This window comes from Aquila chrysaetos, chromosome 11, assembly GCF_900496995.4.
Source record: "Aquila chrysaetos chrysaetos chromosome 11, bAquChr1.4, whole genome shotgun sequence".
Taxonomy (NCBI): Eukaryota; Metazoa; Chordata; class Aves; order Accipitriformes; family Accipitridae; genus Aquila; species Aquila chrysaetos.
In genome coordinates, this window is record NC_044014.1 from 24,042,854 (window position 1) to 24,068,609 (window position 25,756).

At 39.6% G+C, this 25,756-nt stretch overlaps 1 protein-coding gene across 10 annotated transcripts in view; it reads left to right on the top strand.

The window, feature by feature from the left end:
* Positions 1-25,756, top strand: part of ZSWIM8 (zinc finger SWIM-type containing 8) — an 88,134-nt gene that overhangs the window by 20,870 nt on the left and 41,508 nt on the right. For all 10 annotated transcript variants that reach the window (XR_005933600.1, XR_003925858.2, XM_030031480.2 and 7 more), the window contains exons 2-12: positions 4,515-4,668; positions 5,875-5,969; positions 11,758-11,930; positions 13,681-13,788; positions 16,667-16,748; positions 18,023-18,143; positions 18,507-18,708; positions 19,662-19,837; positions 22,254-23,262; positions 24,073-24,204; positions 25,143-25,322. Coding sequence is in view for 8 of the 10 variants with exons in the window: in XM_030031480.2 (XP_029887340.1) it covers positions 4,515-4,668; positions 5,875-5,969; positions 11,758-11,930; positions 13,681-13,788; positions 16,667-16,748; positions 18,023-18,143; positions 18,507-18,708; positions 19,662-19,837; positions 22,254-23,262; positions 24,073-24,204; positions 25,143-25,322 (2,432 nt within the window). In the remaining 2 variants the exon portion in view is untranslated. The remainder of the gene's footprint in view (positions 1-4,514; positions 4,669-5,874; positions 5,970-11,757; positions 11,931-13,680; positions 13,789-16,666; positions 16,749-18,022; positions 18,144-18,506; positions 18,709-19,661; positions 19,838-22,253; positions 23,263-24,072; positions 24,205-25,142; positions 25,323-25,756) is intronic.

Consider the following 25,756-nt stretch of genomic DNA (forward strand, 5'->3'; position numbering starts at 1 on the left):
ATTTCCTGTTACTTTTACTGTTCTTCTCACTTTAGCTTTTGATCTCAGAAGTGCTTCACTTAATTTTCTTCCTCTTGTTCTGTGTATAGTTGCATTACTTTGGTCTGCTCTGTTACATTTTGGACTGAAGCCAGTGGGAAAGGTGAGGGGAAATGTGAGATGGGGACCAGGGATAACTATAAAATCAAAGCTGTAGACTCATCTCTAAAAAGATAATGCAATGTAACATGCCATTTTTCTTAAGGTATATATAGCAAAAGCAATGTGTCCTGTCTTTGCTCTGTGTCTTATCTCTTGCTGTGAGATTTGTTCACTTGCATTTGTATTTATTCACTTGTACATATAGTTTATTTTTAGAGATGTGTGTCAAATGAAAGTAACCCAGTGGAAATAATTTAATTAGATAACAAATACATTCAATGCTTGGCCTAGTTGGTTTTTCTTTCAGTTCCATTTAATAACTCTTTGGTATTCTCGTGGCCCCTATTTTGCTGATTATTCAAGCAGTTTCTTCTCTATTTGTCTATCATGGAAACTCAATTACTGTACTGAAGGAATAATAGCTCAGTTTGAACATGATCTGTTTTTATGAATAATTGTTGGCTGCAACTTGTTACAGACTACCCTATGTTAGGAAAGGCTAAGCAATGTAGCTACACGTGCATCCCTATGTCAGTAAGCCCTGCTGGCAAATAAGTTGTTTCCACTCATGAAAATGCATGTTTATGTGCATAGCTTGTGTTGGCTGTTTTGGGGTTAGGGGTTTTGTTGTTGTTGTTTCAGCAGAAATAACTATGTCTATACTAAAGTTTTAGCTGTTATAAAATGGCTATAAAAATCACACCTGTAATTCACATAAAACAGTAGCAAAAAGGGTGGGATAGTCCTCACCAAAGCCGCATGTTCCATGTGGCAGTAAATAGGTGAGAGGTGATTTATTCAGAATGGTTTACATATGCTTGATGCTGCTTCTTAGGTAGGAGGTGTAGATTAGACGGCCTCTCAAAATCCCTTCCTGACCTGGGTTTTGCTAGTCATTTAACCTGTAAGTGAGAACTGTTTGAAGTTGCTTATGCTTTGCCTGTGACTTTATTCTTCCAAGACTTGAAATGTTTCCTTTGTTCTGCTTGGGTCATCATGTCTGCTTCCCAAGAGGAAAGCAGTGATTCTTGCTAGTTTTGCTCCACAATTTAAAATGATCTTCTCCCTTGGATAGATATATCTTGCAGATTTGTCAATTTTGTATTACATCTTTGATTTCACTACTGTATCATTTTTTATATTAAATTTGCAATCTTCCTTGGTGTCCTTATTGCTTTCTGAGCAGAAGCTGTGATTCTTTCTCCTTTTCTTTGTTAGCAGACTTTTCCTTTTTTTTTTTCCTTCCTCAATATATTTATTATAGAGCCTGAGAGTACCTTTTGTCTGTTTTAGTGATAATACCTTTTGATACAAGTAGGTATGAATCCACCAATCCTGGGTTTGTGTATCTAGAAATAAACTTTTTGAATGAATCTCTGTTTAGGACTCAAAGGAGAGTATTTGGGGTCTAATTTAAGCACCTAACTCAGACTATCCAGCCGACTTTACAGGAGCCCTAATGGGAAAAGGCCCTCTGATGCTCTGAGTCACATTCTTGATAAGTGTCTGACCTTGGCTACATGGGGGTCCACCCCCTTGAAACTTAGGGCAGTTTTTCTTAATTTTATTATTTACATTGTGTGCCAAGTTAGCTACTGTGAATTCACTGACCCTTAAAGCATCATTGAAAATGATTTTCTACTTTTCAGTTATTTTCTACTACTTCTTCTTTATATCTCTTTTTCCTTATACAAAATTCAACATTTTAGAAAGATGCATGGTCTTATAGATAAGATTATTGCTTTTTAGATTATTTCTTCCCCACCAGGTTTTACTGCTTTCACCTTATTCTGAAAATGTCGAAGCTGTGTGCTGTGAATGTTTGACTGTGGGTTATGATATGCCAGATAATTGGCCACCTGTCTTCTGCTGATTACTACTAACACAATACAGCTGATGAATCAGTTAATGAGTTCAATGCAAAGTCAGCCTGTTACCTTAGTTCGCTGTGTAAAACTGTTAAAATCAAGCTGGCTGACTTGTACTGGACTTGCACTGGAGCAGATGAGGAGGGCTCATGTTGTCTTCCCACTTGGAAGAAATGCTTTCTCAGGAGAGGTAATTCCAGTAACACTTGTCAAAGTATTTTTCTTGAGCTAGTTTAGTTTAGCTTGGAAGGGAACAGCCACACTATGTAATGGAGAGATTTGAGGGTAATTGCAATGATCGTACTGCTGCTCCTAGTACCAGTACTGCTCTATTAGTACCACTGAGACTAGCAACTGATTGTATGTGTGTCGTAGTCCATTGCAACAGTAAAGTAAAATATTTTTAAGAGTAAGGTGTACTCATAGAATAATAAGCAGAATGCATTTGCCTTTGCTGCTTTTTTGTCAACTCAGTCTGTCTTTATCATTTCTAATCTGACCTTCGTACCCAGCACCAAATCCTTGTAAAAAGGAATACCATCCAGGCTGCAGGCTTGCAGCTCTTTGAAGAATGTGCAGGTGTTTCACCCGGTACTGAAGTCTTTTTTGAGTCTTGTACCTTGCAGAGGTTGTTTAGGTGTTATCTCTTTTCTAGTATTGTATAATGAAAGACTTGGATAAAGTGCCTCTATACAAAAAGTGCAGTTAAAACCACAAGGAATACCTCTCCTTTCATTGCTCAGTGTAATTTCAAGTATTAAAGTGCCTCAGTTTAGACCTTTGGTGGTATCTACTACTATTGGAGTAGCAGCAATGATATTTAACTTGACTATGTTGCACTAATTAAAAACAGTAATTTTTTTTTTTTAGTGACTAATAAAAACAAGTAATTTTTTTTAGTGACTTAATGAAAGCTTTACACCTGTTCCGGTTGTCAAAAGTGGAAATGAGATGACTTTTCTGCCAAAATCTTGTTTATCTGCTAGCTGTAGAGAAAGGGACACTCCATTTTTCCATCACTGTTCATTTTACAATCTGCTGCTCTCACATTTGTGGATGGGATTATAGCACTGTAAAACAGAGGCTCTGTCTATAACATAGAGTAAAAGTTGCTGGTGATGGAGATACAATCCTGACAGTAAAAGACTAACTCTGTATGGGAGAAAGGAATGCTGCCTAATGAATCTAATTTCACTGCAATCAAAAAATCATAAATGTGGATGTTTGAAAACTGTATTTTCTTTCCATATTTATGTAATCCTTCCATTTGACAGGTCTGCTCAGTACTGGGGGAGATGTTGGCTGCTTTGCTGCGTACATGCACTTTCAAAGCCCTCTCCTTTCCTATCTGTTTCCCAGCTGTTCCGACTGGAGGGCATCTCTAGGCAAAGGGTGAGAAAGTGCTTACTGACATCAGGGCTTAAGTTTTCCTTTGATATGTTTCCTGGAGGCCAGTGGGGAGGGAAAGCTGAGGGTCAGATTGGTTTACATTCTGGCTTCCAGTGGTGTTTTAGAAGCTGGTTAGGGAGGTGAGGAGACATAACATCAAATATCTGAAAGTGACTTAATTAGGCTCTTGGCAACAGGGTTTGGAAGATGGGGGAACCAAGACTGCTGTAGTGATGGATCAGGAAGTGATCTCAGTAAAGCAGTGAGGTGGTTGCAGATAAGACAAGTCTGGCATTTTGTATAGAGTGTAATCTAGCTTAGAGTGAAGCAGAAACATAAGGCTCCCATAGCCTGATGATAAGAAATCTTCATCTGCGCTTAAAAACATAAAAAGTGGAGTTAGTTTGGTAGAAAGGTGGTGGTTAAATGTGTTTGTATAAAGCTCTTGGTGCCTTCAGTTAAGATCCTCATGGGCTTAGTGTAGTCAGCACTGTACAAACATGGGAATTCCCAGTTGCTTCTGTAAAGAACTTGAAAAATAAAGACAGTTATTGTACAAAAGGTGGTAGTGAGGGGAATAAAACAATAAATACTAATTGAAATTAAAATCTTGTAAATAGCTGAATACTGAATGTTACCAAAAAGGTCAATACTAAGGTTCCTGGATAACCTTTCCATTGCTGTCCTGTGCACATACACTGTAACAGTTATTCTCTGTGTAACTACCTGGCATTCACGGGATGTTGCTGCCATATTCTAACAGGAATGTGTGAAAAATGTTTGGTTACCTTAAGTCTTGCTAAATGGCTTCAGTTTTGTCTGGAGACAAAGTTCGAGCCACTGATGTCTGCTAGGCTAATGTAGCTCCCCTGACAAAGGACTGTTTTTTTTTTTAGGAAAGTATACCCATGCCCTAGGGGGCTGAAAACAAGTAGTAAGGTTGGCAGGCAATTCTTCAGAAAATTTCTGTGCTGCCTTTTACTGTCTATCAAAATTGGTCCTTGAACTTGGTGAGATAAGAGAGGAAGTGGAAGAGCTCCCTGCTCTGACCTCTTTAGCCTCTCGTGAGTTTTGTTCTCTGAATGGCTAATTGCATTTTATGTCTTGTCTTGCTAGATGGGCTGGTGATCCCATTGGTGGAACTGTCTGCAAAACAGGTTGCATTTCACATTCCATTCGAGGTGGTGGAGAAAGTTTATCCTCCAGTGCCTGAGCAACTGCAGCTTCGAATCGCCTTCTGGAGTTTCCCAGAAAATGAGGAAGATATCAGGTAATTAATACTATTTCTGTTTCATTGATGCTTAAGGAAAAGTTCTGTTCACTAGTGGAGAATTGTTGTCCATTTGATGTCCTGTATGTTTGCTGCTTCTGCTATTCTCACGTGCATTTTGTGATATGTGGATGGATTACTGTGGGATATGCTACGATACGGGGTTTTATTTTGGAGTGAGCTGCGCTGCATATGTCCCAGGAAAAGCATGTACACGTGCAGGTTTTCTGTGTAAATGATAGCAGAATAAATGCATCCTTTAATTTCCCTGACAGTAACTAGTTTGTAGAGTTTTGTCCTTATGTTAGACTTATGCAGTATTCTTTCCAGTTTGAATCTCTTGCTTGAGTCAGAGCTTTAACTGGGCTCAGAAATTGCTAGGGAGGTCTAGTTCAGTATGCTGTGCAAGCCTTTTGTTGGTGTTAAGTAGGAGAATCAGAATTTGCTGAGTACATCAGTGATTAGAGCGGATACAGTCAGAGAGATGACTATATTGCTTATGTTTCCACATAAATTGTGTAAGTATATAGTCAAAACCTGTGCTTTTAGATGTTTTACCAAAGTATTTTTGCTGAAGCTTTTATACTATAGGAGGCCTACCCATGTAACTATGCATTCAGAATTTTGTTCCAAAGTAGTGATATTACACTCTTTTAGATAGAATCATCCTGAAAGTTCGTAGATGCATTTGTCTAATGTTCTGGTATCAGATGGGGGAGGTAATGTCAGAAGTGCTGATGTAATTCATAAGATCACCTGTGGGGGAGTAGAGCAAACCAGTTGGTTGTTGTACATGTTCATTATTCTGATGAGCACAGATGTAAAAAAACCTCATGTGACCATGCATGTAACTCATCTAGAAGTATAAAGAGTTTTTACTGTGACATGCTAACATTGAACCTTGAATTGATATTAGACTGTATATAAAAGCTTAATTTTAGGCTATGAATGAATTTGTATTTCAGAGCCTTAGGTTGAAATTCCTAGAAATGCCAGTGGCTATACACAAACCCAGTTAGGAAGAGACTAACGATTTTTATGGTTGAATTGTAATGGAAAAGTGGCAGAAAAGAGCTGGACTTCATCTTAAAGATGAAGATAGTAAGGATTTTTCAAAAGCCATGTCAACAAAGAATGCAAGAGAATAATACTGTGAAGTTTCTCAAAACCAGACTGATCTTGACGTGTTATGTGCATCTCTTGCAGATTGTACTCATGTTTGGCGAATGGCAGTGCAGACGAGTTCCAGCGAGGGGAGCAGCTGTTCCGGGTGAGGGCTGTCAAAGACCCTCTCCAGATAGGTAAGAACATTGCAGCTGCGCATCTCTAGATATTTCAGATTCCCCAAACCATATCTGCAATGGGACAGCGGTGGTATGACCATGTCTCAAGCTGAGCTTTTCTAGGCTAAACTCCCTGCCACATGTATTCTTTATAATGTCTTGGGGTAAATACTATGTTTATTTCAGCCTCAATCAGGTTAGCTGTGAAACTGAGTGAAAAGCCAGAAATTTTCTGAAAATTAGATCCTTAATCTGTCTCAAGTGTTTTGGAAAAAACTGTATAGAATGCCTTTGTCTCCATAATGCTTAAATTCCTCATTGATAAAGAGAACTTGGTTTTCTAGTGGTCTGATCAAATGAATGCCTTGCCTAAAGTGCATGTATGGCAGAGAGGAAGTTGCAAGGTTTAATTATTTTTGTAGCAAAAGAGTTGTATTAGTAATACAGTTAGTCATGTATTATTTTGGCAGAAAGAAATCCCTGTTGCTGGACAGTGGGTTTTATTGCTTCTCCTCACTTATCTTGTTCTTTTTATATTTTAAAGAATTGGACTCTGGCTTTTTCATTAAATCCTTTGAAGTAAAGAACAACGTTGAGCTGGCTTTTCCAGTGACAGCTGTTAGACAGGGAGGCATTATGTGAAATAAAGACACTAGTATGTCAAGGTGGGCCATATCAATCCAATGCGGATGTGGTGTTTTTTCTGCAAGTCTAAACTTTAGAATTAGAATATTAATTGGCATGTGGGAACTGAGCCTGGTTGTAATAAGAAAAATGATAATAAAAAAAGGTGTATAATGTTAAGGAGGAAAGTTCCTGTATTCTCCTGTGGTGAGGGATAGAGACTTCTATGGGCCTGTTTAGTTGCTAGTACCAGTAATACTTAACTCTCTGTGATCAATGGAATGAATAAATTTAGGTAAAGGACCCTCAAAAAGGGAATAAAAAAGGACTCGTACTGTAAAAGTTTGGGGAGAACAAAAAAGGAGGAGATGGTAATTGAGATAGGCAAATTGCAAGAGACTAATGAACTGTTATCTGAATATAGGGTAAAGCATCTGAAAGAATTTTACCTTGTCCATTGTCTACTGTAATAACAGTAGCAGGAATTCTTGGGAATGGAAGTGAAATACTTCCTCATATATTAGGTATATTGAGTTTTCAGTGAGACCAGATAGTAGTTTTGGAACATCAACGAAATTGAGCTAAATAGGATTAAACTGACTTTTGAGTGCATTCATAAGCTCCTGATGTCAGGACTGAAATGCTGTGAGAGGCCTCTAAGGCATCTGCTGAACTTCAGGGAGGCGAATATTTAAGAGAGACAAAATGAGTTAAAAAGCAACTGGCTGAAATTCAGTAATTCTTGGGACTTTTACAATGGAAAAGAGCAGAATATTTAATATACAGTGCTAAGACTGTGATCGAAACTTGTTTCAGTAATAAATTAAAAAGGTGAGGAGGTGTAAAGCAATGTAAATGAACAAAGGCTAGGAATATTAGTGCAAAAACTGTGCTTGGGGGAGGAGGAGAGGAGTAGGGAAAAAGAGGAGGTGGTGAATGATACAGGGGAGGAACTTCTAAGTACACATACAGCAACTGGGCTTCTTGGCAAAGGATTATGTGTGTGCAAGGGAAGGAAGTAACTTTGTTTAAACAGTGATGTTGTTTCCTCCTTACTAAAGAAACTTCATCTAATGGAGAGATTTTTATTTTTTTTTTTCCATGAGTAGCAGCCCAGAAGCTGGGCAGTACAGGTGGGGTGGATATAATTTCAGTCATTTACTCCAAATGACTTTTAGGTGTGTGGTTGCAGTTTTAAGTTTCATATACTGACAAAGGGGAAAGAAACACAGAGGACGAAGCAGCCCTTGAGAGGGGATTTGATTTGGAGGGGGATTGGGCAGTGCATTGTGATATTGTGATCAATAGGACAAAGCTTGAAATGTGCTTTGTGCTCTTTTTGTCCCATTTCCCTTTGCAGTATAAGATCTTTTTTTTTTTTTAAACATCAATGAGTAATCTTAGTCATCTTGTCCACATACAAATCCATATCCATAATTTCTGAACAATAGCACCTCTTCACCACATTCCGAAACCCCACTTTTTTGCAGTGTTCTACTGTGTATACACAAAGAATTGGCTTTTGTAGACCTTCTCCTGCACATTCCCTTTGTAGCAGTCATATACCCGCCTCCTTGTGCTGAAGTCATTATTGCTGTTCTCAGATAGGTGTGTTGTAGTTGCTGATCTCAGGGACTTCTTTTCTATCATAGTCTTAATTTCTTTTTAACAAATGAGGAAGGCAGCAGCAGGTTCAGTCTGGATTCTAACTTTGCATCTCCTTGAATAGTGTCTCTAAGGCTCCACTTTTTAGAGATTCTCCTGTCTTGGTTTAAAAGAAACAAATGTCCAAAATTGCCTTGCTTTTACTTCCTGTCTAAAAGCTTTTGTTCAGCTCTCGTTTTCCCATTTCTATTAGTCCTGGGAAAGTCAGATAAAAAGTTCTTAAATTCTGTGCAGAGGTGTGTTTGCTGTCATTGTTACAGGGGCATCAGAACTACCAAATATCAATGAAGAAAGCTTGGAACCTGTATTGCAAGAAGTATTCTTAGCAGAGTGTTGTTAACTCACAGGTCACCTAAATCTTTTCATTCCAGTTGCTTACTGAGTAGCTTGGGGTATTTCAAATTTGTGCATTTCCACCTGAAATCATGAGGACTAGGAGGACCTCAGAAAAATTAATAAACAAACCTGAAATTTCACAATAAATGAGTTTCATGATAAAATAAATACTAAATGCAAACGACATTGATGTAGCTATCCTCAAATTCTAAAAACTGGATTTGAACCAGCAGGAACCATACATTTCTTTTGGATAGTTTTCCTGCAAGATTAAGTTTCTGGGGTAAAGCAGTGAGAAGGATAGGTTATGGACTGAAAAAGAAACCGTCTCTATTTCGTAGGACCTAGTCTAGGCAGCAGTTGATTATTTCTAGCTTTTACATTTGATGAAACCATGTGCCTTAACTGAGTATCAGAGAGGACAGTGTGCTGGTACCCCTTCTTCGCTGTGTGATAAAACCTGCTTCATGGGTGCAGTAGATCACTCCTGGTGCTCTTTGCGCATGTCGACTATGTTGTACAGAGCATGTACCTGACACATCCTCTGAAGCATTGGTGCTGGCTGCTTGACATATTTGTTCTGTGCATGAGTAGTAAATCTGGTGCTCATAAGAAGTGTAAGATGCACTTTCTGTGTAGAAAGCCAAAGTGCTTTCACAGAAGCACTCAGCTTGCTCTGTGCCCATAGTGCATTTAAAAAAAATGGTAGCCAGGGGGGTGAGATTCCTGACAGAGCAATTCCTCTGGCCTGCAGCTCATTGTTGAAGTCTGCTGGGAGCGGAGCTTGCCAAGAATAGGGTATAGATCTTAGTTTTTTCTAGTGGTCTACATGCAGTTGCAGAATGAATGCTCCTGGTACATGCAGACGTGTTTTTGTAATGTAATGTATTGTTATGCATGGAGTAGATAAACCATTACTGGGTAGTGGGAGCAGGGGATGGGTGGGAGGGAAGAACATCTTTGTGGTCTCCATGAGGTGGCCAGGTCACTCAGGTGTGCAGTAGATGTGATTCTTGTCTTCACTTTTAAGCAGGAGGGTAAGAGCTGTGGTCCGCAGAAGACAAAAGTTGCGCTTTGACTGTAAACAAGTTCAATTTGATGACCATTTCTTTAAACAGTAGTGTTGGGCTAAAGTACTCCAGAATAGTCCCCCTCATAGTCACCTTTTCAGTTCCTGAAGGCTCAGACTTTTGTAAGCTGCTCAGTGAACTGAATTGTGGTATTTTTCCTGGTAAAAGTAACCATTAATTTTTTCCTGCTATGGTTTCCTGTGCCATCCCAAAAACAGTTGTTCAGTACAGCAAGACTGGTGGTGCAAAAGAATTGGGCAGAGCTGCTTGATTAACAGTGTCGGTGGCAGACATATTCATCAAGATACAGTTTGACTTGAAGCTGGAGATACGTCATGCTGAAGCCCTTAAATTTTCCTTGTCTCTTTTTATAATTGTTCTTCCCTCTTTGCATTTAATCAGTCAGCTGTCTTCATATGCAAATAAAAATTTCATGGTAGGAGCTTGATAAGAGTGTATAGCTGTGACCCATTCTCTACCACCTTTCAAATACTTCTTTTTCTCAGTGAAACAGAATTGCTGCAATTCCAATTTGTGAAATGCTTAATTTGCTTTTGTGAAAATTAGGGCATTTTGGCATTAGTCTGAGATGCTTCTAGTATAACAGAAGGACTAGCTGAACTGTTTGGGTTGTATTATCCAAGTGTGCAACGTAAATTAGAACTGTAGCTAGTAATAAGCAGCGCAGTAATTTTGCGTGAATGCCGCCTTTTGTTTTGATTCTGTTCCAATTGCTGAAATGGCTGAAGAATTTGGGTGGCATTATGTGTACTAATCAAAATAATCACCCACATCAGGAAGAGGATTTTGAATTCTGGTGAACATGAGAAATAGAAAGGTTAAGCAAGGTAAGAGCAAGTTTGTATGGGCACAGAGATTATATTTTGAGGAAGAAATAGTGCACATTGTTTTAAATGGGATTTAGTAGGTCACGTGCACTCCTGAACACCATCATTATTATAATCTCACAATATCATAATAAAAACTTAGTAGTGTGGATTTATAATGTACTTCCCTGTGCTGATGATGGAGAAACTATTTTAATCACCTGTCCCAAGCCATATTTTTTCACTTGAGGTAGATTGTTGGACTGAATTTTGGTTATGGCTTTGATACCCTTGGTGCTTTCTATGCTTCATTAAAACTGAATTTGAGACTAGCAGAAAGGTTCTGAGACTGATACTCATTGCTGTAGAGATTGATTAACTGGAGATAGGGACCTTCAAGACAAGTAGAAGATTCATGGTCCTGATGGCCTTTTCCTGCTTGTAATATGTATGCCTCTGGATAACCATTATCTGTAGAGGAAGCTGCATTATGAGTGCAACTGGTATGCATTGTACATGAGTTTACACGAAGCCAAGCCTCATTAAAGTTCTTTGTCATCCTGCCTAAGATGAGATTCATAATTTATTTGTTTGATCACAGATTAATGGGGCTGGATTTGCTCAAGTGTTATTGCTGGAATTTCCCCTTTCCACTGATTTTAGTCTGAGCAAGAGGGGGGTTTTGTTTTCTGAGTACATGGTTTATAAAAATGGGATATTCACAAAATTGCAAGGAGATAGATAATTTATGAGAAATGGGTAGCTTCTGAAGCCACAAAGGGAAAGTGTTCAGGTGTAAGTGCTGCCTTCTTTAGTTCACTGTAAAATTATGAAAGTTGACTGACTTGGAAATAATTCTGAAGAAGTCACCTAGCTGTTCTGCACCATTGCTAGAGTTAATTAACATAGAAACCCTGCCTAAAATATGCGTAGTCTAGCTTTGACCCTGTGATCAGATAAACCACACTTTTCAGTGATGGCTTTGTCCAGTTCTGCTTTTCTTTGTTAAATATTAATAGAAGTAAATATATAAATAAATTAATGTATTAAAAGCTGATATTTTTGAACCTTTTATAATACGTTATGCCTCTCTCCTAATATTCTGCCCTAGCTGATTAGGAAGAAACAAGTGCTGGAGACTCTAGATTCATGTCCGTCCCCATATGGATGTTGTTGCTAGAGATGTTGTTTCACTGTTTAAATGGCACATACCTAAATTTCCGTGCTAGCTGAATCTGTCTCCCAAGCACCAGAAGAGTAACTTTGGACTTTGAATTTTAACAGGTTTCCATCTAAGTGCCACTGTGGTACCCCCACAGATGGTGCCACCCAAAGGTGCGTACAACGTGGCGGTGATGTTTGACCGATGCAGGATCACGTCATGTAGCTGTACCTGTGGAGCTGGGGCCAAGTGGTGTGCTCACGTCGTGGCGCTCTGCCTCTTCCGGATACACAATGTAGGCCTTTAAATACAGTTCTGCTCTTCCCTAGGCATCTTCTCTGAGTCTCTCCTCATTACAGTTTCATGCAACACGCACTCTCTTTAGGGAAATTGTTCTTGGCACTCCTTTTGGTTACAGACTGTGCAAATGTGTGCTCACAGTTGCAGTCTGCAGAGTGAATTGTCTGAGGCTCTAAACTGCAGAATGTCCTTTGATAATGTGCAAATTGCTATGGGTAGATACAGAGTCCTTTTTGGCCCCTTCCTGTTTCTCATTTAAATGCTAGAATTGCTCTTTCTTCCTTCAGTTCTGCAAGGAGTGAAAGGTCACCAATAGTTGGTCTTTTATTAAAGGTCTTTGTAAATACGGGATTTGAAAGCTCTTCTTTAGGTTGTTTGATCAGAGTGCAGAAGGAAAGTAATTTTGATCACTGTTGGCCTTTATGTTCAACACATACTGAGGCAGGTAACTGTCATTTTGACTTGTAGATTTCAACCAGTCATTTAAGTTTATGTTTTTATTTGACTGCTTGTATTCTGTGAGGCCTTATATAGAGTGAAAAGTAGGTGTTTCTTATCCCAATGAACTCCAGGTGAAAATGCATAGAATCAACATGAAATACACAAGTTGAGGGTTCAGTCTTGCATACAGATTAATTTCCTCAGTCTTTGAGAAGCTGAGAAATACATCTTAAGGAAGGATTAAGCTTGGATGATTGAAAGGAACAGAAGATTTTCTGCTGTCACAGAACATTTATAGGTAACATGCTTATGATCAACTCCAGATTCTTAAGTAAGTGCTAATAACCTGCTGAAGCTTGTTAATATTTCACAGTGGAAAATTGTGATAGGCTTAAATTGATACTCTTGTGAAATCATCGTAATACTGTCTGTACTTAAGACTGGAGAGTTGGCAAAAAAATGGGTTCGGCTTTGAATTATTAGTTCCAGTTTTAAAAGGTGAGTATGGAGAGTGAGGGTAGGAAACAAATTTTCATTTCTATTATTTACACTCAAAGTTCAAACCTTGTGTAAGATAAAAATCATTCTTTTCCCTCCAATCCTTTCTCCTACCTGAAAAATGATAGTGAAAGGATTTTCATGTCTGTATGTACCGACTGCTGACACTAGCAAGTTGCAAGCCAAGGTATATTGCTCTATGTAGACAGATCAATATCAGAAACATCTTTACTATCAAACTGCTCTTGCCTGTTTTCAGGTTAAATTTTAGGTAGGTGCCATTTGGGCATTTTTTTTGTTCTGTAGAGTGAAAAAGGTTAAGAAACTAGTGGTGTGGGTTTTTTATCATCTAAGTTGTTCTAAGATATGGAAAGAGACTTATTTTAAGATTTTTCTTCAATCTTCTAATGAGATAAATGAGGTGGTTGTGATTCTGTGAAACAGCCCCCCACAGAACTAGTTGGTTTGCCAGAAGCTTAAAGAATAATGTCCTATTTTAGAGGTTTGTTTGTGAAATCCCTGCCAGTATTTGTGCAATTGCTAGCAACAACAGACCTTAAGCACAGCTGTTAAAGCAGTTTCCTTGAAAAGAAACTCCTAAAAACAGTTTTTTATAAAGCATAGACAACTTATTTGCATCTTGTCTGCAACACACCACATAATTACAGAAGAAAAATTGTCCATCAAGACCAAGCATGTTATGCATCAGCATAGCTACTGTTCATGACACTTCATTCATTCAGTGGACACAGCTTCATTAAGTCTGACCTGTTGATGGCAGTTCATATCTCCTTTTCTTTCTTCAGGCATCTGCGGTATGCTTACGAGCACCTGTTTCTGAGTCCTTGTCTCGGCTACAAAGAGACCAATTGCAAAAATTTGCTCAGTACCTAATCAGTGAACTTCCACAACAGGTAAATGGGGACAATTGATAGGGACTGACTTTTTATTAAATTCAGTTATCTTTATTTTGGGTCAATTTATATGATGTCTTATGTTGCAAGATAACCAGTTATGCTATTCAGTTGTGAGTTGCTGGGAAGGCTTTCAGTTCTTGCGCTTTTCAGGTTTGCCATTCTGTTATTTGACAATTGCCTATTGCCAAGTAAAAGATTAGAAGTGTCTTAAAAGGGGAAGGAAGAGCGGTGGCTATTCATATTAGCGTGACTATGCGCTTAGCTTGTGGAAGATCAAGCACAATAAAATAAATGCATGGTGGTGAAAAACTTGGGTCAGAACAAATCAGGTTGCTTCTTTCTTGTGTGTGTGGTTAGTTAAGTGGAGAAGACTACCCAGGGGATGTGTCGTATATGCCTTAGGTGGGCACTTTCTAATGCACCCAACTGGTGACCTTTTGACTTCCCCCAGTGTAGCTTCTTGGTGATTCATAAGAACCATTTGGGTTATGGAAAGTAGTAGACATGACATTTAATTAGTCAAAGGCAAAATCTGCTCTCTTACTCCTTAAATATCTATGTTGTTCAAGGCCAGGTCGTTTGTATCATCTGCCTAAAATGCTTGCAGAAAATATCTAAGTGATTGTGAAATGTTTGCTTTAAAAAAATAAGGGCTTAGCAATTTTTTTATGCTGGTTCAACCAAAGGAGGTTGAGAAAAACTGACCTGCATGGGTATCTGTCACATTTCAGTAGTGTGTGCATAATGTATTAAGTAGGAGTTTGATTACTGTCAGCATGTGCCTAAAATTCATATTATGGTGCTGTGCATGGGACACTAAGGTATTCTACTGCTAAAACATCCTCTAAATTTCCTACAGAATTAATAATCTTCTTATGAGAGGAAATCAAGGAATTGTATAATATGAAAGTGATATAAAAATACTGGGGTTTTTGTTGCTGAGAGTTCAGCACCAATAGTGTGTGCTTCTTGCTGCATTATGTAACAGACAAAGCTTTTTTTCTCTCCTATAAGGACTTTGAGCTTTATGTCACATAGTCTGGTGCTTAATAATAGGAGGGTTTTGAAAGGCTAGCAGTGTGGTAGTTGTTTCCTGAATGGCATGTGAGTTGCTTGCTTTCAAATATTCTGTGCCTGCTCCTTTTTGCAGGGTTTATTTCTCCTTTGGTCATGTGTACCAGCTGTGTACCCAGGAACATCTAGATTATTTAATTTAAATATTACTATCTTGCAAGATAATCTGATGGATGCTGCCCAACAGAAAAGTTTGGGTTTTATTGGCAGATGCATCTTAACCTGTGTTGTGTAATTCCCTTGAAAAAAGAAAGGCATGCCCCAAACTCTTCCAACAGTCTCATTCCCGGTCTTGAAGGTTTCTGAGTGGAGATAGATACTCTGATAGCTTGGGACCCCATATTTTGACTACATGATGTAGAATTAGAGTAGGCTGTACACATGATTTTATTTTATACTTATTTCCAGCTTGTGAATGACATTATGGTACAGCAATATATAATGCTGAATTACTTTCAAGTGTAAAGGGATGGTGGTCTGTAGGAATGCAGCTAGATAAGGAGATGTTTTGCAAAATCTCTGTAGAAATTGTTTTCCATGTCTATGAAAATGTCAGTGATTCTGAGCAGCTGGAATTTATTACCCAGTTCTTCTCCCAAGAGCTATTTCCCTTCATGAAGCCAGTACTCCTATTCCAATTAAATATGAATATCTTGGCAAAAATGCCTGAAGGAGCGTCACTGCAGGTCCCTGATACTTCAACCTTAAGGTGTGACATTGCCTAGACCTGTGACTTTTCTGCTTTGTGGTGACTTAAAATACGTAGTAGTGGAAGAAGGTACAAGAATAGCTTAATGCTGAGTTTGTTTCTTCAGGTGACTGAAATGCAAAATATCCTTCTGAAGCATTGTTTTTCTTCCATCTGTTTGAGATGGACCCATATTATTTGCAAATATAGGTGTACTGAATGTACCTTGCTTTACAGTAAGTGTGATCTTTAACCTCAGCTGTTGTGTGGAGAGAGGTGGGGGGATATCAGACATTCTGTTGCAAGTCATTTAGATCCTAACTATATGCCTAACCTGTTGTAAGTGTGCATGCTAAAGGCTAAATGGATCTATGGTTTCAACCCAGACTTAGTTTGGGAATAAATGCTTTCTACTGTGCATTTTTCTTTCAAAAAGAGGACATTAAGGGTATATCTACTTAGGATTTTGCAATCAGGTGTGAGCCTTCTCTGCTTATGCTCTGAACTGTCCAGAAGCTATGAGTAGTTTAGTGCTGACATTGCCTTAGCTTACTGTTGTGTCTGAGTTAATATATAGATTGTCCCTTCGCTAACAGGATGGTAAATAAGCTAAAGTCTGCCCGAAAAGTTATGTATAGATGTAACTTATAGTTTGCTTCTCTGTTCCCATTAGCTTGGGTTTTAGAGAAATGATCTGGGAACAAGAAATAAAGAACATTCAAAGTGCGGAAAAATGGTGACCTTGACTGCAGTCACTTCCATATCTCTCAAAATCAGCTGCAGTATCACTCTCTGTGGGCTGCTGCTACTCAAGAAATGAGAAGGGAACTAATAACCTATGACATTTTTGTTTACTTCTTAAGGTGTGAATGTAGGAAGTAAGTCTTGCATATCACTTTGCTTTGAGAAAGGAGAGGAGAAAGTTTAACAGCTGGTTTGCTATTGTATAATCTTTAGCACCCTCTATCGTCCTTTCGCAAAACATAATGGTGTGTATTTGATACTTCTGAAATTATGAGAGTGCTTCAGTCATGAAAACCCAGGCAAATCTTTGGCTGGGTATATCAGGATAAGAAATACTGTGTATATTGAAAGTTTGCTTCATGTTTTCAGATTCTTCCAACAGCTCAGCGCTTGCTGGATGAGCTGTTATCTTCTCAGTCTACTGCCATCAACACAGTGTGTGGAGCCCCAGGTAACCTTGATATATCTTATTTCAGTAATCTGTGCCACAGCTAAGAAGTGGATATATTTCCATTGCTTTGAGTTTCTAAACTGGTCTGTTACCACGTAGCTGGGATTGCAGGTGGAGGTCAAGGGAAAGTACAGGCACTTGCATGTATATATGGCACAGAAACAGGCAATTGTTGGTGTAATGGACGACTCGGAGTGTATGCAGAAGAAGGGAACGTCAAGCAATGCACCTTTCTAACAAAAGATTTATCTTTTTAAGTCAATATTTATGATAGACTCCTGGAAATTTTGATTGGAGAGGACCTCTCCAGCCTCCTACTTGAAACAGGACTGTTTGCAACACTAGACTGGGTTAGCTGTGGCTTGGGCTAGCTTAGCCAAGTCTTGGTTGCCAGAGACATTACAGAGTGTTCCTGTTTTAGTGCTGCATTACCCTTTTGGTCAAGAATTTTTTCCTGATGTCCCATATGAATACCTGTTTTTATAGTCTTCTAGTGCCAAGAAGGGTTTGTTTGCATTGTGTTTGTGATTCCAAGTAGTTGTAGGCTGTTAATGATCGCCCCTCACCCTCTCCTTTTTAGATTAAATTAGCCCATCTTCCTCAATCTCACCTCATAGATCATGTGCTCCGTGTTCCCAACTATCCTGATACCCCTCCACTATATCCTCTCTGGTTTCTCAGTATCGTTCCTGGACTGGGGGACCCAAAATTGGATACAATATTCCAGGTGTAACTTTACCAGTGCCAGGTAGAGAGGGATAAAATAAGTTCCTTAAATCTGCTAGCTGTGCTTTTCTTAATATATCCCAGTTTGCAGGTTGGGGTTTTTTTTGTTTTGTGTTTTCAGTGAAAGTTTGCCATTGGTTTGTGTTCAGCTTGGCATCCACCATAATCACCAAGCCCTATCAGCTACATAGCCATTTGGTTTTCAGTCTGTACTGATGCAAGGGGTTTTCTGTCCCAGGTACAGAAGTGTACATTTTTCCTCAGTGAACTTCATGAAGTTTCTGCTGGCACAGTCCTTTAATTTCTTCTGGTGCCACTGGTTGTAGTGCTACCGTTCAACATGCCAGCCATGTCTCCCAGTTTAATGTTGTCAGTGGTTAAGGTAATGCTATGATAGCATTTTAAGATAGTTCTCAATAGTGAGTTCTGCAACAGGTGAAATAAACTCTAACACTGCCTGTGTACTCCCTGTAATCTCTGTGGTTGGGCACACAGAGGAAAATATCTTCAAAGCCTGCAGACTGTATATGTGTCATTCTTTTGTCAAGATCCCACTGCTGGACCCTCTGCATCAGATCAAAGCACCTGGTACTTAGATGAATCTACTCTGAGTGACAACATAAAGAAAACCCTTCATAAATTCTGTGGACCCTCTCCTGTTGTTTTCAGGTAAACTGTTTCCTGTTGAAGGGAAAATGTGATATTCCTGCAACCTGTAAGCTCATTCACTGTATAGCCTGTACGCTTATGTGATGCCATCAACTGAAGGATGCTTAGTTTCATGGTCACTCTTCTGGACTGTATTTTTGCATAGCTTGTCCAATGTTATTTCAGTAGAGCACACTGTATTTGCACAATACCTTGCTTGCATAGCAAGTTCTTGGTCTTGTTATGCATCCTCTCTTTTAGGTTATGCGTGTCTGTCCCATTTAAGGTGCAAATATACTTCTGGACGTAGAATATACTCAGAATTTTGTATGGCTGTGCTTGATTTCATTTTTTCTTATCCCTGCTCTTCTGTTTTATCTACAGTGATGTGAATTCAATGTATCTCTCTTCCACGGAGCCACCAGCTGCTGCTGAGTGGGCCTGTCTTCTGCGTCCCCTGCGAGGAAGAGAGCCTGAAGGAATCTGGAACCTGCTTTCCATTGTGCGGGAGATGTTTAAGAGACGGGATAGCAATGCAGCTCCTTTGCTGGAGATTCTGACTGACCAGTGTCTCAACTATGAGCAGGTATTCAAATCTCTTTGCTGTGGCGGGGAAAATTCTAGGGAACCAGGCTGAGCCAGTGACAGGTGCCACGTGCCTGTACAATCCATGGCTGAATAAATTTTTTTTAACAGTCTTTATGCATTATAGGCATGTGCTTCTCCACACTGAAATGATGTTACAGTTTGCTCTTGTGCTGATTTAGTGATGTCCTGGTAACACTATATCCCCAAAATACCTCAGTCCTTTTAACATGAATATATGGAGTCTGACCTCTTTTGTTCAGCACATTTGATTTGATTTCTGCCCAGTCAAGGTGATGGGTTTCTTTTTTTATAAACAAAGTACATCACATATGAGCTGTCATTTTGATAAACACTAAAGATATATGTTGGGTGGCAGAATCTCAGAGTCTTTTGTTATTTTTGTAGAAGATATCTTTTGATGGGTTTAAGTAATAAATTTTTATACTAATTTTTTAATATTAATTAATTTTTATATTTATATATTAATATATAACTTTTATATAATTTTTATATTAAAATATATGTTTTTAAAAATAGTATTAAGAAAAAGGTTTCATTTGAGAGTTCAGGACAGTGATCTCACTCTGTAACATAAATTGCAGTGTAAGTTTCCTTATTGCTCTATCACATAGCTCAACTTTGAGCAGGGGAAAAGGATATGCTTCATTTATCACATTTGTTCACTTTTTCCCTCCAAGTGTGAAGGCCTCTAGTAAGAGAACCTCCTTTGAGTGTTTTGTTCTGTGGGTATGTGCCTTCTAACCAGAAAAATTTTGAGAGGCCCTTAGTTCTCACAAACCAATACTGCTTTAATGTTTGTAGTTACGTTGTAGTCAAATGAAAACATGGTACTAGCTACAGATCCTGTTTCCTTGCAGTTATGAGGTTAAGTGAGAGCAGGGGATGAGATGTTGGCCACAACACAGCTCCACTGAACATTTTCTTCTGCAGATAACCGGCTGGTGGTACAGTGTGCGAACATCTGCATCACACAGCAGTGCTAGCGGGCACACAGGGCGCAGCAATGGCCAGTCAGAAGTAGCTGCTCATGCTTGTGCAAGTATGTGTGATGAGATGGTTGTTCTTTGGAGGCTGGCTGTCCTTGACCCAACTGTTAGTCCACAGAGGTGAGCACCAGAATCAGATCCAGTCTCTCTTTTATTTCTGTGATATTCAAGCACACTCAAGAGTTTCTTCCTGTAGGTTGCTTGTGTTTGTATCATTATCTCATTACCTGTTCAACCATTAGTCCTTCTGGACTATGTGCTACGAAAGGTTGAGGAGCAATATAATTACTTTAAACTTTAATTGTTATTGCTGCTCACTTTTAGCAACATCATGTAGTGTGAATAATTTGTTTTCTGAGAGTTCTCTTTTACGTATGAGTGTAATTCTGCATTTTAGTGTCCCAGTGGAGAACATTTCTTTGAATTATAACACCGGCTACTGATAAATTTTAATGCATTCTAAATTTAACTATTCAGCAGTTTAATAGATTTCTGTTTGGCCCAATCATTCATTGTTGTCTGTTTCAAGATGAACCATTTCTTGCTTTCTGTGCTCTTAGGGAATTTATTCTCTGCAGTGTATTGGTAAACAGTGTCACTGGTGTATGATTTTCAGTCAGTGTTTTCAATTGTCTGAGTTGAAATTATGAGGCTTCTGCAGGTTTCTAAACCATATTGTGCCTTGGTAAATTACTGCCATCTTTATTTAGCACCAGTTGAATAGCAGTGGAGGTACTGAGGGCTCGTGTTGAGATACTGTGGTTGACATTGTAATAATTTGTTTTGTACATCTAGTCTACAAAGTGTGGTGTGTAAAATGTACCGAATTAGTTTAATGTGCTATAAATGCTCAGAGAAAGTTTTTCAGAACAAATGAAAACAGGATGGTATTTTCAATACAATTACACATTAACAGGATTTGCTTTCTGTGAATTGTTGTGTAACATTAATAAAATGCCCTATCTATGTAAGGTACATCAGGGACACTAAAATGGATGCAGTTTCTGTCTTGTACAGTTTACAATATGAAGTAGCTAAATATAGGAGGTGAAGACAAACCAAAAACCATAGGAAACTGGGAATGAGGCTTAAAATAAACACAAACATCAATCAGATCACATAGAAAAACCATAAAAGATTTTGGCTTTGAATGAAGTATGAAGTTGTGCTATGTGTATTCACATTTGAGTTATTTGGCGCAGTTCAAATTTGCTCAGATCTCCTACTTGAGCTCATGCATAATTGAAATGCTCCTGCTTGATTACCTATTCTCTTGGTGTTTGAATAGTCACCAAGAAAAACCCTCTTCTACCTGTCCTTGCTGTTCTTTCCGGTGAATCGTAAGGAGACTTGCTACCTCCTTCCTAGTTCATTGCAGGCTCTCATCCTTATGTTACCTTTTCTGAGTAGTTCCCCATTCTTCTTTTTCCTTCTGAAAAACCTCTCCTTGATTAAGCCCTACCAGTCTGCTCATTTGTTAATTCATTTCTTTAGTGGACAAATAGAAGCAGTCCATTTTGTTTAGACCCTTTTGTCCTAATACCCGTTGCACCTAAATTGGGTCACCCTGTTTTGATTTGATTTTTTTGTTCTTTTGCTTTTGATAGGAAATCTGAGAGGATTGAAGTGTTGGGCTTGTACCTCAGATCTCTGAAATCTGTGGCAGAAACAAGATGGCAGTTGATTGAGACACTTAGTGCAATTTCTAGAAATGTCTTTTGCTCTTCTTGAATTAGATCACCCAAACATGTAATCCATTTAGACTATCTTGCTCGTGCTTAGGCCCTGCATGAGATTTGGAGCTGGGAAATGCAGAAATGCTTTGTTCTTCCCATGGTAATATGGGGCGTGGGACTAACTGCTGTGTAATTTAAGTCTATATAACCCTACCAGCTTGCTTCTTCCTCAGAGTTATTTGAACATCAATTATTTTTCTCTTGCTTGTTCTGTGCCTATGGCTTGCAAGAGTTTAGTCTCCTGAGGACAGTCTGCTAAAGCCTAAATTAAATTGTTGGGCTCTAGATAGGCATATCAGGGTAAAGAGGTAGATTAGGTGGTCCTGTCTGGCATTGTGCTTCTCTGGGTAGGCTGTTTAGATTGTGCTTTTGAATGTCTTGACTGGAGTTGTTCACAGGGCTGTTTTACAGCTGCTGCAAACTGTTTTATGAATGATTCCAAGAGCAGCTCCCCATGGCACTCACTGGTCTCAGACTGCTGAGGCTCACATCGCTAATACCTTATTTGGGGCAGAGAAGCAAACAGGGCAGACAGTATTTCATTTTAAACCTTCCAGTTTGTATTGTGCTTTCATGTTGGTACTGTTCACATTTTGTTTCAATATCATGGGCCTGTCTAGGACTTGGTTGTTATTATACCTGTTTCCTTTTTTCAGCCTGTCTTCTTACTAATGCTGTCTACACTTAATTCAGCAGAAGATGTTTCTGACCAAAAGGAGGTGTTCTGTAGGTTAAGAGGTAGTTTGTCACAGGTGCATTTGTTTCTGCTTTCTAACCTGTCCTCTTGCTTCTTCTTTTAGGCGCAGGGACCTTTGCTCACAGCTCAGACAGTGGCAGCTGAAAGTCATAGATAATGTTAAGAGGGGTCAGCACAAGAAATCACTGGAGAAGCTCTTCCAGGGTTTCAAGCCAGCTGTGGAAGCCTGTTACTTCAACTGGGAGGAAGCTTATCCCATTCCTGGGATCACATATAGCAGCACTGACAAAAAGAACTCATTCTGTTGGGTAAAGGCCATCCAGCAGAGGAGTTGCCGGTTGCCGTGTACAGAAATTGCCTGTGAGGCTGGTAGAACCCATGGACAGGAGCCCGGGGGACCATGTCTGCAGCCTGGGGACAGGCTGCGTCCCTCTCCCCAGGAGCCAGCAGTTCGTCCAAAGGAACTTACTGGAAAGCGGAAAGTTGTCTCTGAAACGCCACAGAGGGTTCTGAGACGGCTTTCAGCAGAAGGTGATAAAGCTGTGTACAAGACTGCAGCGGGCAAAGCAAAGTTGCCAGTGAGCAAAGGCTTGACCAGTAAACATAGTGGGAAACGCCGCATGAGCAGTGAAGACAGCTCTCTGGAGCCAGACTTGGCAGAGATGAGCCTGGATGACAGCAGCTTGGCTCTGGGGGCAGAAGCCAGCAACACATTTAGTTTTACAGAAAGCCCACTGAGCAGGAGCTACAGGGACACCTTTGAGGAGGATGGTGGGGTGTACTTCTCTGAGGGACCTGAGCCCAGTGTCAGGAGCAGTTCCATGGCCAAGAAATCGCCCAAGGATCCTGTGGGGGAAATGGGTAGTGGTGATGATGACCTCCCTTCTGCAGATGAGAACAGCGGTGGTGTGAGCCTGAAGCCAGAAGAAGTGGGAGAGAATGGTGCAGCAGGGGGTGGGGATGATGGAGAAGACGACGATGATTACCAAGTATACTATCTGAATCCACAAGAGGTAGCCAAGGAAGATGATGACAAAGCTGAAGGGGGAAATGAAGAGGAGCAGGATATATTTGCTGGTATAAAGCCTCTGGAGCAGGAGAACCGGATGGAGGTGAGCTGAATCTAGTTAAAAACACTGTTTTGCAGTTTTGCAGTTTTATGTATTGTATACATCATGGTCTTGCCAGCCTCCTAGCTGTCACACTTAACCTAGTATGTTAAATCAAGTGCTTAATGATAATGTCATTATAACCCATTGTATCATAAGCTATCTACTTAATCCAGTGGTATCACACATGTCTCTTTCCCACAAGCTTGACTCCCTGTTTCTGTGCTAACTTCAAGTGTATCCCAGTTTTAGCTCATCCCATGTCACACTCCAGGATTTACAAATGTAGGCAACACAGTGTGTGCCTTTTTACCTAGTCTCACTCTTGTAAATGGCAAAATTGAGCTGAAATTAAAAATAGGTAAGACTGAGACGTGCCCAGCAGGAAAATCTCAAATCCAACCATGTAAGCAGAAATTCTCTGGAAAGCCAGAGGCAATCTAAACAGACTGTGTCACGTTCCTGTAATAACCTCAAAATATGTTTATAGCATGCACCTATATGAACAAGCAGCTGAAATGGAGATGCATGGAAATAGTTAGTTTGGGCTTTAGTTTTTTTTTTTTGAGCTGTTCTCTGATCTCTTATAGCACTTGGAGGGAGGATGGGACTTAATCATGGAAGAAAAGACTTTTTAGGGGAGTGCTTAAAGGGATGGTGGTGAAGGTCCAGGCAAGAAGGACTCTGACAACACCTGCTGCTGAAGTTAATTGTGAATTGTGTTTGCAGAGTCTTTGCAACAAGTAGTTTGAGCAGGCTAGCTCTAGCCTGGGGGAGTGTGGTTTGAATATGACCATCTGTTCTTTCTTGCAGATCCTGTTTGCCTGTGCAGAGGCCCTGTATGCACATGGATACAGTAATGATGCATGCCGCTTAACTGTAGAGCTTGCCAGGGACCTACTGGCCAACCCTCCAGATCTCAAAGTGGAGCAACCACCAACTAAGGTAGAGAGAGAGCTTGTCTAGTTTTGGGGGTAAAGTTAGAAGGAATATGTGGGATGGATAGAACAGCATTCCCAGGCATTTCTCATTCACTGTGATTCAGGGCACTTCACTGATGCTTCCTCTGGGTTGAACTTCTCTGGATGTCATTAATGTGCCTGATCACTGCGTGTGTGGGTGAAAAAAAAGGAGAAAGAAAATAACAGGCCATTCAGCAGGACTTGGAGTATTCAGAAACTCGAGTTTAATTAAAAGCTTCTTCACTTTTCCTTATGCTTCACAGAGAAGCTTGGTTTGTCTGTTAAAAGCTGCAGCTCCTTTAGGAATCTATTTTAAATCAATTGAACAAAACACTGTATTTAACATCAGCTTCAAAGGATGTTTTGTTTAAGAGATACCTGCTACTGTGTGCTATAAGAATATACAGCAGCTGTAAGAAGTCTTGATTTTTGTGCAGCTCTGTGCAGGTCACCCTGTTTCTTGTGATTCTCTCCAAAACCTTAGTCTCCTATTTCATAATGTGCACCACTGGAAATGTTAGAAGTTTTGCTTGTTCAGAACAGAGGGTTGGAAAGGAAAGAAATAAGTGTAAACTTCTGGAAAATCACTTGTAGTGGCACTGAGCAGTGTTTGTTGTATGGAAGGGTTCCCTTGGAAGGGACAGGCATGCAACATCTGCCTGCACAGCTTCAGTCCAGTAGTGGACATATGTCTTATCAACAGGCCAGCTCTTTCACTGTGTTGTGTTGGGGTGAGATAGGGGAAGTAACGATGTTCGTCAGTAACCACTGGGATTTGTGATTCCTCAGTAAAGGGAATAAAATTTATATATGTTTTATTCTTTCTCCTGCCTACTGATTATTGCAAAGGGTAGAAGGACAAGCATAGAATCATTTAGGATATGTAGGAAAGTCTCCTGTGACAAGTTCCTCCTCAAACAGGGTAAAAAGAACAAGGTATCAACCAGCAAGCAGACATGGATGGCAACCAACACCTTGTCTAAAGCTGCTTTCTTGTTGACTGTGTTGAGTGAGCGGCTGGAGTACCACAACCTGGCCTTTCGAATAGGAATGTTTGCTCTGGAGCTGCAGAGACCACCTGCCTCTACAAAGGCTCTGGAGGTATGAAACATCTCAAAAAGGCAGTATCCATAAGCCCATAAGCAACATTGTGCTGCTTGAATGCTTTTGCTCATGTGGTTTCCATTTCAGCTCCTCAAGTTTGGTTATGCTTTTATATGTTTCCTTTAAATTGATTGCAGTGGGACAAAATGGATTGTGTGCATGTCCTATTAGCACACGTTGATCTGCCAGAAAAATTATTAGAAATATCACTTCATCTGGCATTACCTTCATTGATAGGAAGCTCAGACCTCATGTGCCATCAGGCCTTTGATCTCACATGAAGCTACAGGCTTGAAAATATTTAAATGAGTACAAAATCTTCTATGAATATATAGTTTTGATTAGAATAGCTTACTTCTTATCTTAAAATATGTTTCCAGTTTGCTTGGCTAATCTGGGGAAAATAAAACCATTTGTAAATTGAACTGTCC